At 41.9% G+C, this 17,609-nt stretch overlaps 1 protein-coding gene across 2 annotated transcripts in view; it reads right to left on the reverse strand.

Moving 5' to 3' along the window:
- Positions 1–1,258: 1,258 nt before the first annotated feature.
- Positions 1,259–17,609, reverse strand: part of ATP1B3 (ATPase Na+/K+ transporting subunit beta 3) — a 51,503-nt gene continuing 35,152 nt past the window's right edge. The window contains exons 4-7 of one of the 2 annotated variants that reach the window (XM_033212453.1): positions 15,262–15,446; positions 13,080–13,130; positions 6,539–6,625; positions 1,259–1,928 (exon numbers count right to left, since the gene is read on the reverse strand). In XM_033212453.1, the coding sequence (XP_033068344.1) occupies positions 1,758–1,928; positions 6,539–6,625; positions 13,080–13,130; positions 15,262–15,446 (494 nt within the window). In that variant the 3' untranslated portion in view covers positions 1,259–1,757. The remainder of the gene's footprint in view (positions 1,929–6,538; positions 6,626–13,079; positions 13,131–15,261; positions 15,447–17,609) is intronic. The other variant, XM_033212454.1, reaches the window with a different exon arrangement.

Below are 17,609 nucleotides of genomic sequence, written 5' to 3' on the forward strand. Positions count from 1 at the left end.
TTCACAGGCACCAAAGTTTACAGCTGTTGAGGATGAGGTCACACTGGCTCAACTAAAGTCATGTCACCTCTCTCACCTCGTAGCCTTCTTTTATCCTTGTTTTACACTCTTAAGCGATAGCATAAAGAAAATCAAAACCCAGAAAAGGTTTGCTGTAATTACTCCAAGAATAATTTCCTTCAGTGAAAATCTCTTTATCACTATTTTAGTGATATAGGGACAAACAGAGCTCTCACGCGGGGCTGAGTGCTCACTAGCAAAGGGCAGAGGCTGCCACCAGGCCACCAAGGCCCATCTGGCCAGGCAAGGCCACCCACAGCCCTCACATTTACTCCAAATGGTCATTCTTGAGCCAGCTGGGTTGGGTCCCATCCCTTCTGGCTTGTACCACCACAAACAAAACCTCAAGAATATCTGCTTTGCGTTTTTTTTTTTTGAGACACAGTGTCTCCCTCTGTCACCAGGCTAGAGTGCAATGGCGTGATCTCAGCTAACTGCAACCTCCACCTGCCAGGTTCAAGCAATTCTCCTGCCTCAGCCTCCCGAGTAGCTGGCACTACAGGCACGCACCACTACGCCCAGCTAACTTTTGTATTTTTAGTAGAGATGGGATTCCACCATGCTGGCCAGGATGGTCTCGATCTCTTGACCTCATGATCCATCCACCTTGGTCTCCCCAAGTGTTGGGATTACAGGCATGAGCCACTGCACACGACCGCCTTTTTTTTTTTTTTTTTAAAAAGGAGAAAAGTAACCATAAACAATAGCCTTAAGAAAAACCAAGAAACAACACAGATCATATGGGAAGCACAACTTTCTCACCACAGTAACCCAAATTATGACGAATAATCCTACCAAGAACACACCTAATACTGAAGGGAAAGAATGCTTACACACAACTGCTGTTTGCTTTGAAGATATGAATAAGTTCCAAGTTTTTATATTTCACAATTTATATACTTTATTATAGTCCACAGTCTGCTAAATAAAAGCAGTAACAAGATATTTCACAAACTATTGTACAAATTAAGTCTTATGAATTTAATCTCATAAAAAATTAGGTGCATAGTCATACTGGCTAACCTAAAAATGCTATTTTATCTACAGCCTAAAATATTTTATGAGACAGTTCCAGCACTAAAAATTAATCCCAGTTTTTGTTTTTTTACAGGTTTTACAACAAAAAGTTTGTGCTCTTAATCAAAAAGATCCAGACTAATTCAGCATGTAAAAAATAAATTTTACAAAGAACCCAAGATAATATTTTTCAAATACACTTTTATTTTCTTTTTTTCCTTCCTCACATACAGAACTTCTCCACATACCACATTTCTTGCAGCTATAAAGTCACTTGATGTTGGCCGGGTACCATTTTATCCCTAAAACTCTGTTGACATCAAAATATGACAGTGTTATATCCATAAAATATTTACATAGCACAGCATATTAAGCTTTAGACACTTGGCAATTAAACCACATAAAAAGAGGACAAGACCCCCATCCTACATGTTTGGAATCAGGTGTTCACAGGTCCCTATCTGGCGACTGTACACTGGTTCAAAGGGCAGCAGAGGCAACAGGCAGTTACTTCAGAGGACACTGAACACTATGATCTGGAAGCACGTTATGATGTAACGCAGTGTCATGTACCACACACCTTTCTCCAAGGTGGTCTCATAATTCTAGAATGGAAGGTCCAGCTGATATAAAATGAAGACAGACAACACAACATTTACTGGGGAGATATCCTACTCATCCTATGCACGTGCTGTGATTTTGAACATAACTCGTCCCAAAAACTTGTCACGATCATCCTGACTTTTTAGGTTGGCTGATCCATCAATCTTGCACTCAACTGTTACTTCTTTCCCAGTGTTGTTAGGAGCAAAGCTGACCTGAACAGCAACCAATGGCTGTAGATACCCCACCTGGCAATAAAAGGAAAAGACATTAATTCAAACTCTATGGAAACTTTATACTTTTCTCTACCAGGAATCGGCTTCTTCTGTAAATTTTCTTTTTGAGACTGTCGCCCAGGCTGCAGTGCAGTGGTGCAATCATGGCTCACTGAAGCCTCAAGCCATCCTCCCACCTCAGTTTCCTAAGCAGCTGGGACTACAGGTGCACGCAGCCACAGTCCACTCATTTTTACACTTTTTTGTAGACACAGGGTCTCCCTGCCCAGGCTAGTCTCAAACTCCTGGCTTCAAATGGCCCTTCCACCATGCCCTCCCAAAGTGCCGGGATGACAGGTGTGAGCCACCGCATGTGGCTTGTAAATTAAAATAATAATAATAAAATAATTTAGATCTATTATTTTCTGTTCTCTGCATTCTTTTTAATTTCTTGGAGCCGTAAGTCCATACCTGTAACTACTGATAAAAATGTTGGCTATGTGTGACAGCTCATGCCCCTGAGCTCAAGTGATCCTCTTGCCTTGTCCTCCCAAAGTGCTAGGATTACAGGCATGATCCTAGCCATCACACCCGGCCTATTATCATTACTTTTTTTTTTTTTTGTGAGACGGAGTCTTGCTCTGTCACCCAGGCTGGAGTGCAGTGGCACAATCTCGGCTTCCTGCAACCCCCGACTCCTGGGTTCAAGTGATTCTCCTGCCTCAGCCTCCCAAGTAGGTGGGATTACAGGCACCTGCCGCCACGCCCAGCTAACTTTTGTATTTTTAATAGAGACGGGGTTTCACCATGTTGGCCAGGATGGTCTCAATCTCCTGACCTTGTGATTCATCTACCTCGGCCTCCCAAAGGGCTTGGGATTACAGGCGTGAGCCACCACACCCTACCCTTATCATTATTTTTTAATATTCTTTTTTGAAATGGAGTCTGTTGCCCAGGTTGCAGTGCAGTGGCACTATCTCAGCTCATTGCAACCTCCACCTCCCAGGTTCAAGCGATTCTCCTGCCTCAGTCTCTCATGTAGCTGGAATCACAGGTGCCCACCACCATACCCAGCTAATTGTTGTATTTTTAGTAGAGACAGGGCTTTGCCATTGTTACTAAAGTTGGCCAGGCTGGTTGCGAACTCCTGACCTCAGGTGATCCACCCATCTCGGCCTCCCAAAGTGCTGTGATTATAGGTGTGAGCCACCGCACCAGCCTTTTTTTTTTTTTGAGACATTGCACTCTGTTGCCAGGCTGGAGTGCAATGATACAATCTCGGCTCACTGCAACCTCTGCCTCCCGGGTTCAAGCGATTCTCCTGCCTCAGCCTCCTGAGTAACTGGGATTACAGGAGGGTGCCACCATGCCCAGTTAATTTTTGTATTTTTAGTAGCGACAGGGTTTCGCCATGTTGGTCAGGCTGGTCTCGCACTCCTGACCTCGTGATCCGCCCACCTCGGCCTCCCAAAGCGCTGGGATTACAGGCATGAGTCACTGTGCCTGGCCTTAATTTTTAATATTCTATAATCTTGATTTTAATTTACCTTTTCATCTGTAAGTTGTTTAAGCGACAGCTTCCACTTGTCCCTCCCCCCATATAGAAGGGTCTTTTTAATAATTTTTAGTTTTATTGCATTGTAATCACAATGTATTGATTGTAATTGTAATATATTTCTACTTTTATAGAACTTAAAAGATTTTATTATTTATTGTTATTTATTAATTGATTTTGAGACAGATTTGTTCTTATTCTCCAAGCTGGAGTACAATGGCACGATGTCGGCTCACTGCAAACTCTGCCTCCTAGGTATAAGGGATTCTCCTGCCTCAGCCTCCCAAGTAGCTGGGATTACAGGTATGTGCCCCCATGCCCGGCTAATTCTGTATTTTCAGTAGAGACAGGGTTTCTCCATGTTGGTCAGGCTGGTCTCGAACTCTTGACCTCAGGTGATCCGCCCGCCTCAGCCTCCCAAAGTGCTGGGGTTACAGGCGTGAGCCACCGTGCCAGGCAGTAACGAGCTTTTTTATTTTCCCCTCACATGATACTTATTGATGACAGAGGAAAAAAAGTAACTTTGTATTGTAGAAACCTGGCTGACACCACCTTAACCAAGCAATCAAGGTAATATCACCATTAATGGAATGAAATGATACCATGTCCCTCCTGACACTCGAGAACTCAACATTTCTTCTGAGGCACTCATGCCAAAATGCACAACCTACATTTAATCATGAAAAACCACCAAACTCGGCCGGGCGCGGTGGCTCAAGCCTGTAATCCCAGCACTTTGGGAGGCCGAGACGGGCGGATCACGAGGTCAGGAGATCGAGACCATCCTGGCTAACACGGTGAAACTCCGTCTCTACTAAAAATACAAAAAAAAAAAATTAGCCGGGTGAGGTGGCGGGCGCCTGTAGTCCCAGCTACTCGGGAGGCTGAGGCAGGAGAATGGCGTAAACCCGGGAGGCGGAGCTTGCAGTGAGCTGAGATCCGGCCACTGCACTCCAGTCCGGGCAACAGAACGAGACTCCGCCTCAAAAAAAAAAAAAAGAAAAAGAAAAACCACCAAACTCAAACTAATGAACATAAAATAAGCCATAAAAGGCCTGTACTTATTCTTGAAGAGTACAAAGGCATGAAGAGACTGAGGAAATATTCCAGACTATAGGTTGCTAAACATATTAACAGTGTGACATCTCGGATCAGGAAAACACTCTTGTCTTTCACTATAAAGAATATTACTGGCCGGGCACGGTGGCTCAAGCCTGTAATCCCAGCACTTTGGGAGGCTGAGATGGGTGGATCATGAGGTCAGGAGATCGAGACCATCCTGGCTAACACCGTGAAACCCCGTCTCTACTAAAAAATACAAAAAGCTAGCCGGGCGAGGTGGCGGGCTACTCGGGAGGCTGAAGCAGGAAAATGGTGTAAACCCGGGAGGCGGAGCTTGCAGTGAGCTGAGATCCGGCCACTGCACTCCAGCCCGGGTGACAGAGTGAGACTCCGTCTCAAAAAAAAAAAAAAAAAAAAAATTACTGCAACAACTGATAGATTTTCAACAAAGTCTACAGATTCATAAGAGTACTATATGTTACCTTCCTTTGTTAACTGTACTATGGTTATTGTCTTTGTTTTCTGTTGCTTATAACACAATACTTGAAACTGGGTAATTTATAAAGAAAGGAATTTATTTCTTACAGTTAATGGAGGCTGAGAAGGCCAAGATCAAGCAGCTGCATCTGGTGAGAGCCTTCTTTGCTGCTGGGGACTCTCAACAGAGTTCTGAGGTGGTGCAAGGCATCACATGGCCGGGGGCTGAGCATGCTAACCTGCTAGCTCAGGTCTCTCCTCCTCTTCTTATAAAGCTGCTAGTCCCACTCCTATGATAACTCATTAGTCCACTAACCTTTTTTTTTTTTTTTGAGACAGAGTCTCGCTTTCTCGCCCAGGCTGGAGTGCAATGGTGCAGTCTTGGCTCACTGCAATCTCTGCCTCCTAGGTTGAAGTGATTCTCCTGCCTCAGCCTCCCGAGTAGCTGGGATTACACGCACCCACCACTATGCCTGGCTAATTTTTGTATTTTCAGTAGAGATGGTGTTTCACCATGCTAGTCAGGCTGGTCTAGAACTCCTGACCTCAGGTGATCTGCCCACCTCGGCCTCCCAAAATGCTGCAATTATAGGCGTGAGCTACCACACCCAGCCGCAATGAGCTTTTGGTTTTCTTTTTTGAGATGGAGTCTCTCTGTTGCCTAGGCTGGAGTACAGTGGCACTATCTCAGCTCACTGCAACCTCCAACGTCCAGGTTCATGCCATTCTCCTGCCTCAGCCTCCTGAGTAGCTGGGACTACAGGCGCCCGACACCATGCCCGGCTAATTTTTTGTAATTTTTAGTAGAGACAGGGTTTCACCGTGTTAGCCAGGATGGTCTTCATCTCCTGACCTCGTGATCTGCCCGACTCGGCCTCCCAAAGTGCTGGGATTACAGGCATGAGCCATGGCGCCTGGCCTTGATTTTATTTTTTTGGGGGGGGTGGGGGGTAGGCGGTGGGGACAGAATCCCATTCTGTCGCCCAGTCTGGACTGTGGTGGTACAATCTTGGCTCACTGCAACCTCCACCTCCTGGGTTCAAGCGATTCTCCTGCCTCAGCCTCCTGAGTACCTGGCACTATAGGCACACGCCACCACGCCCAGCTAATTTTGGTATTTTCAGTAGAGAGAGGGTTTCACAAAGTTGGCTGGGCTGGTCTCGAACTCCTGACCTCAGGTGATCCACTCGCCTTGGCCTCTCAAAGTGCTGTGATTACAGGAGTAAGCCACCGCACCCAGCCTTGATTTTCTTTTTAAGTACTTTTCTACTTTCTCTACATAAGCATATACTACTACCTCTATGATGAAAAAGAAAATGACATTTTAGAAATAATCATCTAACTTTAATTTATCTGCTTGGGTTCTGTGTTCTGAATTGTAGATGTGGGAATTCCATTTACCATCACCATTAAAATAAAACAAAACCTGAACAGATGACGCACAAATTAAACAGGGCTTGGGTCTACCTACCCCAGACAAGGGGTACGCACACAGATGCTCCAGCTTCCCAAAAGAGTAATTACCACATACGAACTTCTAAATACTTACATGCAGTTTTTTCCCATAATATGGGAAATATTTTAAGTCTATCATTCCATTATGAGGATAAACTGCTACATTTGGTATATCTTCATTCTAAAGTTGAAAACAAAAGAAATCCTCTTTAGGCTCACAAAAAGAATTTCTAACAACTATGTTTATAATTAAAGCAGTATCAATCATGAACAGTTTGGAGAAACTGCTCCAACTATATTATCATTACAAGTGTATTTCTGAGAAGAAACTTGCTCATCTTGATTGCAAATATTATCTAACTAAACCCTTCCACATGAACTATCCTGGTTCTTATACTTCCAGATACACTCTATACTCTTTTTCATGAGAGTCCCTTCTTAATTATAGCCAGTTCCACTCATGTACTCCTGTAAAATCTTACCTGTCCTCCAAATACCAAATGCCAGCCTTTCTACCTACTAACAGCAGGAATGCACCAGCAGGTTTGGGAGCAGTGTTTTCCTGAAATGAAGAAAATACTGTGCTTCCAGACTGGAAAGCAATGGCCACCACAAGGTGCCAACCTACAATGCAGCACTCAGGCCTGGGAGACAGCAGGTGTCAGTTTCATGTGATTAATAACCAGAACTGCAACCAGAGGGGAAGCACGAGGGAAAACTTAAGGTACTCCAAGCAAAACTCTCCTCGACAAATTTAAATACTGTATTTCTCAGGGATAAATTTATGAGTATATACAAATCATTAAGTATTACTTGTCTACTGGAATTCCATGTTTACCGACATATATAGACATATTCCATGCTTATCAACATATAAATCAAGCATCACCTATGGTCCAATTCATTCATGCTATTAGTTATTTCTAGTATCATTCATGATAAATTAGCAATTTATGAAAATTCGCATGTAACACTTTCCAAATGGGCCTAATTCTAATGAGTGTAACTTCAACACAGACTGAGTAGTAGCAAATGGACCACAATGATTAAAATCAGTGCTGGGTTTACGGAGCACTAGTTACAATAAAACATTATTAAATACTTGCATTTTATATCTATATAATAAAAAAATTTTTTTGAGACAGGGTTGAAAGCACACAAGAAACAGCATAAAGCAGAACTAAGAATCCACTCTAAGGAGTTGTAGATTCTGCTCATTTCGTTTCATTATGAAGCAGCATATGGCTGTGGGGTGGGATAAGAAACAGATGAAAGGCACCGGCCAGACAGCACAAAGCACAGAGTGGTGATGCGCCCCACCCACCAGACAAGCTCTAATGATCCAGATGAAGAATATGTGGAAAGGGCAGGAAGTAACAATGCTAGGAGAAATCGCAAAAGCAATTTTCAATCACTACTCAAACTCCACCCTTCATTTGTACTCTTTAACTTAAAAAATAAGCTTAAAATCAAAGATAACATTTTATATTAGAGAAAAATTAGTCACTTTGATATCAGTGCTTTTCTGCATTAATTGCTTTAGTTGAACCTATTTTACCTTAATATATGACCTTCATTTACAGAACGCATTTCCCCAAAATGAAAAAAAGGTTTTTCTTTGAGAAACAGTTTAGAGTACCTTGAAATGTGTTTTCTTTCTTTCTTTTTTTTTTTTTGAGACAGAGTTCTCATTCTGTTGCCTAGGCTGGAGTGCAATGGCCCGATCTCGGCTCACTGCAGCCTCCTCCTCCCGGGTTCAAGTGATCAAGTGATTTTCCTGCCTCAGCCTCCTGAAGAGCTGGGATTGCAAGTGTTTGCCACCACGCATGGGTAATTTTTGTATTTTTAGTAGAGACGGGGTTTTGTCATGTTGGCCAGGCTGGTCTTGAACTCCTTACCTCAAGTGATCCACCTGCCTCAGCCTCCCAAAGTGCTGGGATTACAGGCATGAGCCACTACGCCCAGCCCAGCGTTTCCCACCAGATACCACACTTAGCTTACACTTCCCTCCTTTAGGCCTAACAAGTCTTAGTGGGCAGCATCAATGACAGAGCAGGGCACTGGGGCTCAGAGTTAAGGCCAGGTGCTCAAGACCACCAGGTGTGGCAGACGCTCAACTGTTCTCTCAGTGTGGGCCTAAACCATGATCTTGGCAGGATTTTTCTTAATCTTTTAATTTATACCTTCTGTGAAAATAAACATTTAGAAATTGTGAAATATTAAAATGAGTATCTGAATAATGAGATACTCAGGGCGAAGCATATATGTCATAATTTTCTAAGTATATGAATAACATCATTTTTTTTTTCTTTTTGAGACAGAGTCTCGCTCTGTTGCATAGGATGGAGCGGAATGGCGCAATCATGGCTCACTGCAACCTCTGCCTCCTGGGTACAAGTGATTCTCTTGCCTAAGACTCCCGAATAGCTGGGATTACAGGCATGTGCCACCACGTCAGGCCATTTTTTAATTTTTAGTAGAGACAGCGTTTGGCCATGTTGGCCAGGCTGGTCTCAAATTCCTGACCTCCGGTGATCCGCCTACCTTGGCCTCGCAAAGTGCTGGGATTACAGGTGTGAGCCACCGTGCCAGGCAATAGTATCATATTGTAAACTATGAACAACTAACTCTAAGAACCTACTGATGGTCACTAAGTTCCACCAAAACAAAATGAAGTTTAAAAAATAATGCATTTTGTTTCTTCCCACTTTTGATTTTCTTAATATGATTCATTTTCATAATAAAATAAAATACTGGGAAAAAATGTCATAAATATGAACATTACACCTTTTGCAGGAATCATCTTTTAAGTTGATATATATTAAAAGGCCACCTTGGCCACCTGTGGTGGTTCACGCCTGTAATCCCAGCACTTTCAAAGGCAGAGGTGGGTGGATTGCTTGAGGCTAGGAGTTCAAGACGAGCCTGGCAACATGGCGACACCCTGTCTCTACGGAGAGAGAGAGAAAAAAAAAAAGGCACCTCCAAGTATGGTCAATATTTGTATTTTCAGGACTCTAATTTGTATAAAAGCAATTAAGGCAGAACAAAATCAATACAAGACAAATAAAAGACATACATATTACAAAAAGAACTAAAGAATTTAAAGAACACTTGATATAGACAAATCTAATAGCAAATTGCAATTATGATACGTCGTAAATGCTTCCATCTGTTCTGGAGAGCCACCTCTCTAAAATTTATGGGTTCTAACTGGTTTACTACTTGTAACTGGCCCAGGGATAAAATGCCAAATTTTACAAACATTTCTTCCACTTTTGTGTTTTTCTAAAAGCAAAAAAAAAAAAAAAATTCCACAACTAAATAAACAAAATTAAAAACCCACCTGCTCTGATTATTTTATGTACTTCACACATATCTCTATAAGCAAAAGGGAAAGCTAACCGAAATCGGAATCATTAAATCTGGATTTTTCATTAACATTTCCCCCAACTATTCTAGAAGCGAAGGATACATAATAGATAAACAACAAGAAAAATGCATTTAAAACCTTAAGGGGGCTGGGCGCAGTGGCTCACGCATGTAATCCCAGTACTTTGGGAGGCCGAGGCAGGCGGATCACAAGGTCAGGGGATCAAGACCATCCTGGCCAACATGGTAAAACCCCGTCTCTACTACAATACAAAAAATTAGCCAGGCGTGGTAGTTCGTGCCTGTAGTCCCAGCTACTCGGGAGGCTGAGGCAGGAGAATTGCCTGAAGCCGGGAGGCGAAGGTTGCAGTGAGCCGAGATCGCATCACTGCACTCCAGCCTGGGCAACAGAGAAAGACTCCGTCTCAAAAACAAAAAACAAAACAAAACAAAAAAACAAAAAAAAACACACCTTAAGGGAAGAGGTATATGGAATTGTGTATACTGGCCAAAGGCTTACACAATTTAAAGCTTAGGAAAATAATTTAAAGCTTTTGCGCTTATGGCTTGAATGTTTTTTCCTTTCAGGTGATAATGGCTTTGTAGACCCAGGATTCCATACAAGCTTATCCATGCAGCCTGCTCATAGGCTCCTGTATACAGGCGCACTATCATGAAATTAGCACTTCTACCCAGCTGAAGCCTAGCACCCAAGCCCCAAGAACTTCCTACCAGAAAGCTTTGTGAGCAAGCCCTGAGGCTCATAAAGGGTTACCCAACATTTTTTCTAAATGTATCTTGTAGGTATAATGTTCTGACTTGAGAGCTGACAGTATATGCTGCCCACTAGATTTTTGTAAGAATTCATCAAGAAAAACTCAGCCGGGCGCGGTGGCTTCTGCCTGTAATCCCAGCACTTTGGGAGGCCGAGGCGGGCGGATCATGAGGTCAGGAGATCGAGACCATCCTGGCTAACACGGTGAAACCCCGTCTCTACTAAAAAATACAAAAAATGAGCAGGGTGAGGTGGCTCATGCCTGTAATCCCAGTTACTCGGGAGCCTGCGGACGGGGAATGGTGTGAACCTGCAGGTGGAGCTTGCAGTGAGCCAAGATCGCGCCAGTGCACTCCAGCCTGGGCGATAAAGCGAGACTCTGTTCCCATAAAAAAAAAAAAAAAAAAGAAAGAAAGTAAAGAAAGGCTCAGCTTGGATATGGTATCTGGTTTTAAGTGAGATTCTGGCTTGCTTTTTGTGTGTGTGTGTGTGTGTGTGTGTGACAGAGTCTTGCTCTGTCGCCAGGCTGGAGGAGTGCAGAAGCGTGACCTCGGCTCACTGCAACCTCCGCCTCCTCGGTTCAAGCGATTCCCTTGCCTCAGTCTCCTGAGTAGCTGGGTCTACAGGCGCCCGCCACCATGCCATGATAATTTTTTGTATTTTGGTAGAGACCATGTTGGCCAGGATGGTCTCCATCTCCTGACCTCGTGATCCGCCCGCCTCGGCCTCCCAAAGTGCTGGGATTACAGGCGTGAGCACCGCACCTGGCCGACTCTGGCCTTTTGTACAAGTTTCCCACTGAGCTGTCTGTGGCATAAAGAGGTAAAGTGAATTGCCAGTGGTCACACACACATATTTTCAACCCAGATGAGAAACCATAAACTTCCTGGCTTTTTATGCTACTTAAATAGTGAATACTCTTTTTTTTTTTTTTTTTTTTTTTTTTTGAGGCGGAGTCTCGCTCTGTCGCCCGGACTGGAGTGCAGTGGCTGGATCTCAGCTCACTGCAAGCTCCGCCTCCCGGGTTTACGCCATTCTCCTGCCTCAGCCTCCCGAGTAGCTGGGACTACAGGCGCCCGCCGCCTCGCCCGGCTAGTTTTTTTTTGTATTTTTAGTAGAGACGGGGTTTCACTGTGTTAGCCAGGATGGTCTCGATCTCCTGACCTCATGATCCGCCCGTCTCAGCCTCCCAAAATGCTGGGATTACAGGCTTGAGCCACCGCGCCCGGCCGTGAATACTCTTAAAAAATTAGTAAGGACACTCCAAATCGGGAGTTCCCAAAATGTGAGCCTCAGACCAGCAGCATCAGCATCACCTGGAAACTTCAGTTAGAAATGCAAATTTTGGGCCTGCATGGTGGCTCACGCCTGTAAGTGGGCAGATCACGAGGTCAGGAGATCGAGACCATCCTGGCTAACACGGTGAAACCCCGTCTCTACTAAAAAAAAAAGCACACAAAAAATTAGCCTGGCGTGGTGTTGGGCGCCTGTAGTCCCAGCTACTTAAGAGGCAGGAGAACGGTGTGAACCCGGGAGGCGGAGCTTGCAGTGAGCCAAGATCACGCCAGTGCACTCCAGCCTGGGTGACAGAGCGAGACTCTGTCTCAAAAACAAAAACAAAAAAAGAAAAAAAGAAAATGCAAATTTTGGGCCCTATCTCAGACCTACTGAGTCAGAAACTATGGGAATGGAGCCCAACAAGCCAACGTGATTCTGATGAATGATCAAGTTTGACAGCCACTGAGCAAGAAGTTTCTGCCCAAATAAGAAGTCCATTAACAGTAAAAAGAATTTTTCACAACTTTAAAAGTGATTTTAATGTAACATTTTAAGTAAAATATTTCTGTCCTACTGTCGGAATTGAAATGTTAATATTTAGCACAATGATAAATTTAGAACTTAATGTCTCCTCAGAACTCTTACCCATCTTTTACATTATTTGTCTTAGTGGCATTTGCAGCATGGAGAGAAAACAAAAGAAAGTTACGAGATGAAAACTGCACAGTATTCTGGAAAAAAAATTAAGTAGGGACAGGGGAGATAAATAATGCTTCTACTTTAAGGAAAATGTACCATATTTCATTAAATCTCAGATAGCATTGATAGCTAGCATGCCAACTAACAAACTATTAAGAAAGAGAAAAATGTCATGATACAGTATTAAGACACCATCAATTATAAGGGTAATCCCAATTTCAGTGTTACTGAGCTGGCAGAAAAAAAGTGAATCTTAGAATTGATGAAATATGGTATATGTGAAAATAAAGGCAATGTGTGCAAAATCAAATACACATGGACAATGTCTTTCTGAATTATCATTAAGGAAGAGAAAGACTACTCTCAAAAAGGTTGGTGGAATTTTATTCTAAGGCACTACAAAGGACTTTAAAATGTGACAGGGAAGAAAAAAGACAACTAAATCCTTAGACTTTTAAAGTATTTTAAGAAACATCAAAGATTTAACAGGAGTTATTTTTTGAATACTAACCTTGGAAACACAATCTATCCTTGGCACTCCTTCAGGCTTTAATCCAATTATCTAAGGTTAAGAAATAGTGATAAATTTAAACATCACATAAGTATGCAATGGAACTTCCTCCCTCTGTTGCTGGGGACAAGGGATGAAGACTTTGAGATTAACAGCAACTGTATATTAATCCAGTGAGTTACACCTGCCTTTTACTTTAATCTTATTTGAGGGGATTAAAATGAACTTTTAAATAAAATAACTTCAGCAATCAGGTATCTTATTACTGTCCTGGGCAATTTAGAAAATAAATCAATTACCAAAGATGTAACTGAAACAAAAGTACCCTTTGCTACCCTTAAAATAAGAAACAAACAGAAACCCTTAAATCTAATTATTAATATTTATATGAACAAATAATTTAATGTAAATAATAAGAACTGCAGAGGCACAATAATTAACTGTTCTTCACAAAACTATATTAGGTCACACTCTCCGTATTTCCATGAGGGCCCCACTGAGCCTCACTGTATCTCACAACCCATCTGCTCCCCAAAAGGCACGCACTGGGAGAGCCCTATTTTAAGACTCCTTTCATGTACGCAGCTGACAGAATTGAATCCTAACATATTTATACATTTTGTGAGATAATTTTTTGGCATTCTGAATTTATACGCAGTTTCCATGTGAATGCATGTAAAATCTAAATATTCCTCTCAAAAGACAAGTATTGTTGTGACCTAATAATGTCAATAGTGCTAACTGGGAACTGTACTGGTATGAAATCCCCTGTTACACTACATAAGCTCATCTCATCACTGATTCCTGTGTATCTGATGCTGTCCTCCTGCCAAAGTCAGGCCCTGAGTCATCAGCAAGTATGGTCTCAGACCATTATCATTCAAGGAGGCCATCTTGAGAAAGAAAACAAACCCTGGAGGTTGATCCTCTCCTGGCTTTCTACTGGGAACAAATCTTCACCAATCTAGATGTTGTGAGGATACTTCTAGTAGACTGGGATTACAAAAGGCATCTCTGTTAAAACAAATTTAATTCATTTTATAAACTAGATCTAGTTTCACATTACCTTCAGCTTACTTTGTTAACGTCAATTCTTACTTCTGAATAAAGTCTACTTGAAACATCCCACTAGTCATTTACTGAGCATCTAGAATGCTATGGGACAATCTGGAAGCTGTCAGTTGTCCAAGGCCTCCCAAAGGGATGAAGGAGAGGCTGGAGGGGTGTCAGTCTGGGCACCTCAGGGCCTAGCTGGTTCTCCCTATAGGGAAGCTCCTTATTTAGCAGTGCCAACTTCAAAAGACTCAAGTTTTACTTTTATTAAGGCTAGTGGCAATTTGCTCACCAATGGTGACTTATAAACTCATGATTCTGAGAAGTCTACACCTGTTTAAATGACCAGGCATGACTTCACTCTTCAAGGGAGACCTTGCAGTCCTCAAAACAGTAAGTGCATCAGAACACAACTCTGAAGTACATTTACAGAGCAGCAAGGCAGGGGGGCTAGGGATCACTTTGTGACTCAAGAAAAGCTGTTACCAGGTTATTTTGCACAATGACCCTAATTCATTAGCTTCTTACTTTGCTCATTACTACACAATTCAGGGAGCCCTTCTGTAAAACAGCAAAATGCTGCTACTCTGGATACAAGTGCAACATCCCACCGAACTCGTTAGAATGGGATTTATTTGTATTTCTGTTACTTAATTACATATACATATACATATACTATAAAACTATGCTTTGCTACTGAGTATTTCGGAAAAGTTAAATAAGCTTAAACTTTATGGAGTCTGCAGAATTTTAAATTATTTCACAACACAGGATTCAAGGATGAGCACTGCACCCTAACAAGACTCTGCTTTGGTTATGACAAGGAGAACACTTGCCCCTTGGAGCATTAATCTGGTGAAATGCACGTAGGCGTTTCCAAAGAAGAAAAGTTTAAGTTACTTTAACTCCTTACTCCATGATTAATCCATGAACCTCTCTTTTTTTTGCCGTATAAACTTTCTTCCAGTGATTAATAAACATTACTGCTAGCCTTTAAAGCAAGCTACCCCCCAAATGATAACTTTTAATAAGGAAGGCATTAACCCAACCCAAACAATCTAAAAATAGTTGCCTCCTTAAAAGAGAATACTAGAAAAAAGGCAGCAGCAGAGGTAAAATATGTACGTACTCTGTTCATTTTCACAAGAATACAAGGGTTTCCTTGGGAATAGCCAAAATCAGGATCATTCATACCACTGCATGCTTGAAGTAATGAAATAGGAAACTGACATGCAACATAAACTGGACCCTTCTGTTCAAAAAGTGCTCCATCAGGACAGACTGTGAGGTTCTTCTGTTCTTCTAAAGTATATGCTAAAAAGGAAACATACATGTGCACTAGATCAGCCAAAAAAGGTATTAAAAACAACCAGGAATATATAAACCTTTGGAAAATGTTCTTCAAAGACAAAAACAGCAATGTCAATTACCAGATAACTTTAGGGAAAGAATGTTAAGTTTGCCCCTTTACCTTTTAACAGCTAACTAGTGCTCTAAAGTTACTGCATTTCAATAACCATACAAACTGGATTATAGATCCATCTCTTCTGTCACCATTAGGTGGCAGTACCAGCCATGGCTAAAGCATTATCTGAATGCCTTCTGCATGCTTGGTGATACAACGGAGAGGATGTAAAAAGGCACTGCTGCTGCCCTCATGGAGCTTACAGTTTTATGGGGAAGACAGACACTAAGTGAGTATAAAATCAGAATTGCAGAGGTATGAAGACACAGTGTTATGACAACCTACACTTAAAAAAAAAAAAAAAAAAAAAAGGAACTGAGCTGAATGCAGAAGGGAATGAGGTAGTTAATGAAGCTTAGGAGAAGCACTTCCAATGAAGAAAGGTAGAAGCCAGACCACACAGTCTTGTAAACTATGTTAAAGAATTTTGAGGGGGGTGGGTGAGTGTTCTGCCAAACAGCAATTAACAATCCACTAAAATATTTTAAACCAGGGCAAGTGGATAGTATGAACATACTTTTGAAATTAACTCTGACTTTTCTGTGGGGTCAGTCCAGAAGGGAAAAAGAAAGGACCCAGAAAACGTGTTAGGAAACTATTAAAACAGCCCAGGTGAGACAACTAGCTCATAGAAGGGGATTTTTAGCAGAGATGGAGTCTAAAGTGATAAAGGAGTAAAATGGTTAGAACTTGGCAGTGGGAGGGAAGAGGGAGGAGAAAGATGCAACAGACAATACAATTCTGCTCTGTACTTGGCAGTGTTTAGTCCAAGAGGCACACAGTGAGCAAGCCTGATGTGACCCCTGCCCTCAATGAGCTTAATCTAGTGAACAACACTTACTAATAAATATTAAGATACAACAGTGCCTCAGTAAGAACTATTGGTGTGTGGGTGCAATTGGTACCAGAAAAAGGTATTGAATTCAACCAAAATAAGAACCAAATTTCAAAAAGTATGCCTCAAAAAGGAAGTGTAAAGTCTTTACCTTGGGGGCAAAAAAAAATCACTGTCAAAATGTTTGGTTTCATCTTATGCTTATCCGAAACTAGGTTATTGTGGGAACTATGTACTCATTTAAAAGCAAAGAATGATTCAGGTATTTTGTGGGGGTAGAGATAAACTTTATAACAAAACAGCATCATGACACTCAACACTTTGCAAAAAAAAGTAAGTCCTCCCAAGGGCTTCTACTGCATAGACTCTGCTGGTATAGGTCAGTTCATCAGTGACCTTTCATTTTTTTTTCATTATGCTGACTTCCACTTCCATACTATTAAGTGTAAGGAACTGTATGATGACCAGTTTAGATTATGCAGAAGGCATGATGGGAACATAGAAAGGTCACTGACCAAAGAGCCCTATGCATCTGAAGAAAGCCTAAAATAAGAAAGACCAAAGGCTAAGCGCAACGGCTCATGCCTGAAATCCCAGCACTTTGGGAGGCTGAGATGGGCAGATTACTTGAGGCCAGGAGTTCCAGGCCAGCCTGGTCAACATGGTGAAACCCTGTCTCTACTAAAAATACCAAAATCAGCCAGGTGTGGTGGCACAAGCCTGTAATCCTAGCTGCTTGGAAGGCTGAGGCATGAGGGTCACCCAGGAGGTGAGGTTGCAGTGAGCTGAGATCAAGCCATTGCACTCCAGCCTGGGCAACAGATTAAGACTGTCTCAATGAAGAAAAAAAAAAAAAAAAAAGACCAAGATAACAGGAGGAATGAATGACCCTAAAGGAAAGAGATAATTGGAACAAAATAAAACTTTAAGTCCAATTAGTATCTGCAGGAAAAAAAACAGAGAAGATATTATTTTTTAACCAGATATAGTATCTTTCAAACATGAAAAAGGAGCACATAAGGATCAACAGCAGTTTAAAGTTTTAAGAAACAAACAAAAGAGTTGAAAATTAAAGTAAATTCCCCAGAAAGTCTAATTAAGTAAAAACAAAATAAGAGAAAAACAAGAGGTCTAAAACACAACGAACAGAATAGTTCTAGAAAGAGAAAACCAGAAA

Source organism: Trachypithecus francoisi, unplaced genomic scaffold, assembly GCF_009764315.1.
Source record: "Trachypithecus francoisi isolate TF-2019V2 unplaced genomic scaffold, Tfra_2.0 Lachesis_group0, whole genome shotgun sequence".
Taxonomy (NCBI): domain Eukaryota; kingdom Metazoa; phylum Chordata; class Mammalia; order Primates; family Cercopithecidae; genus Trachypithecus; species Trachypithecus francoisi.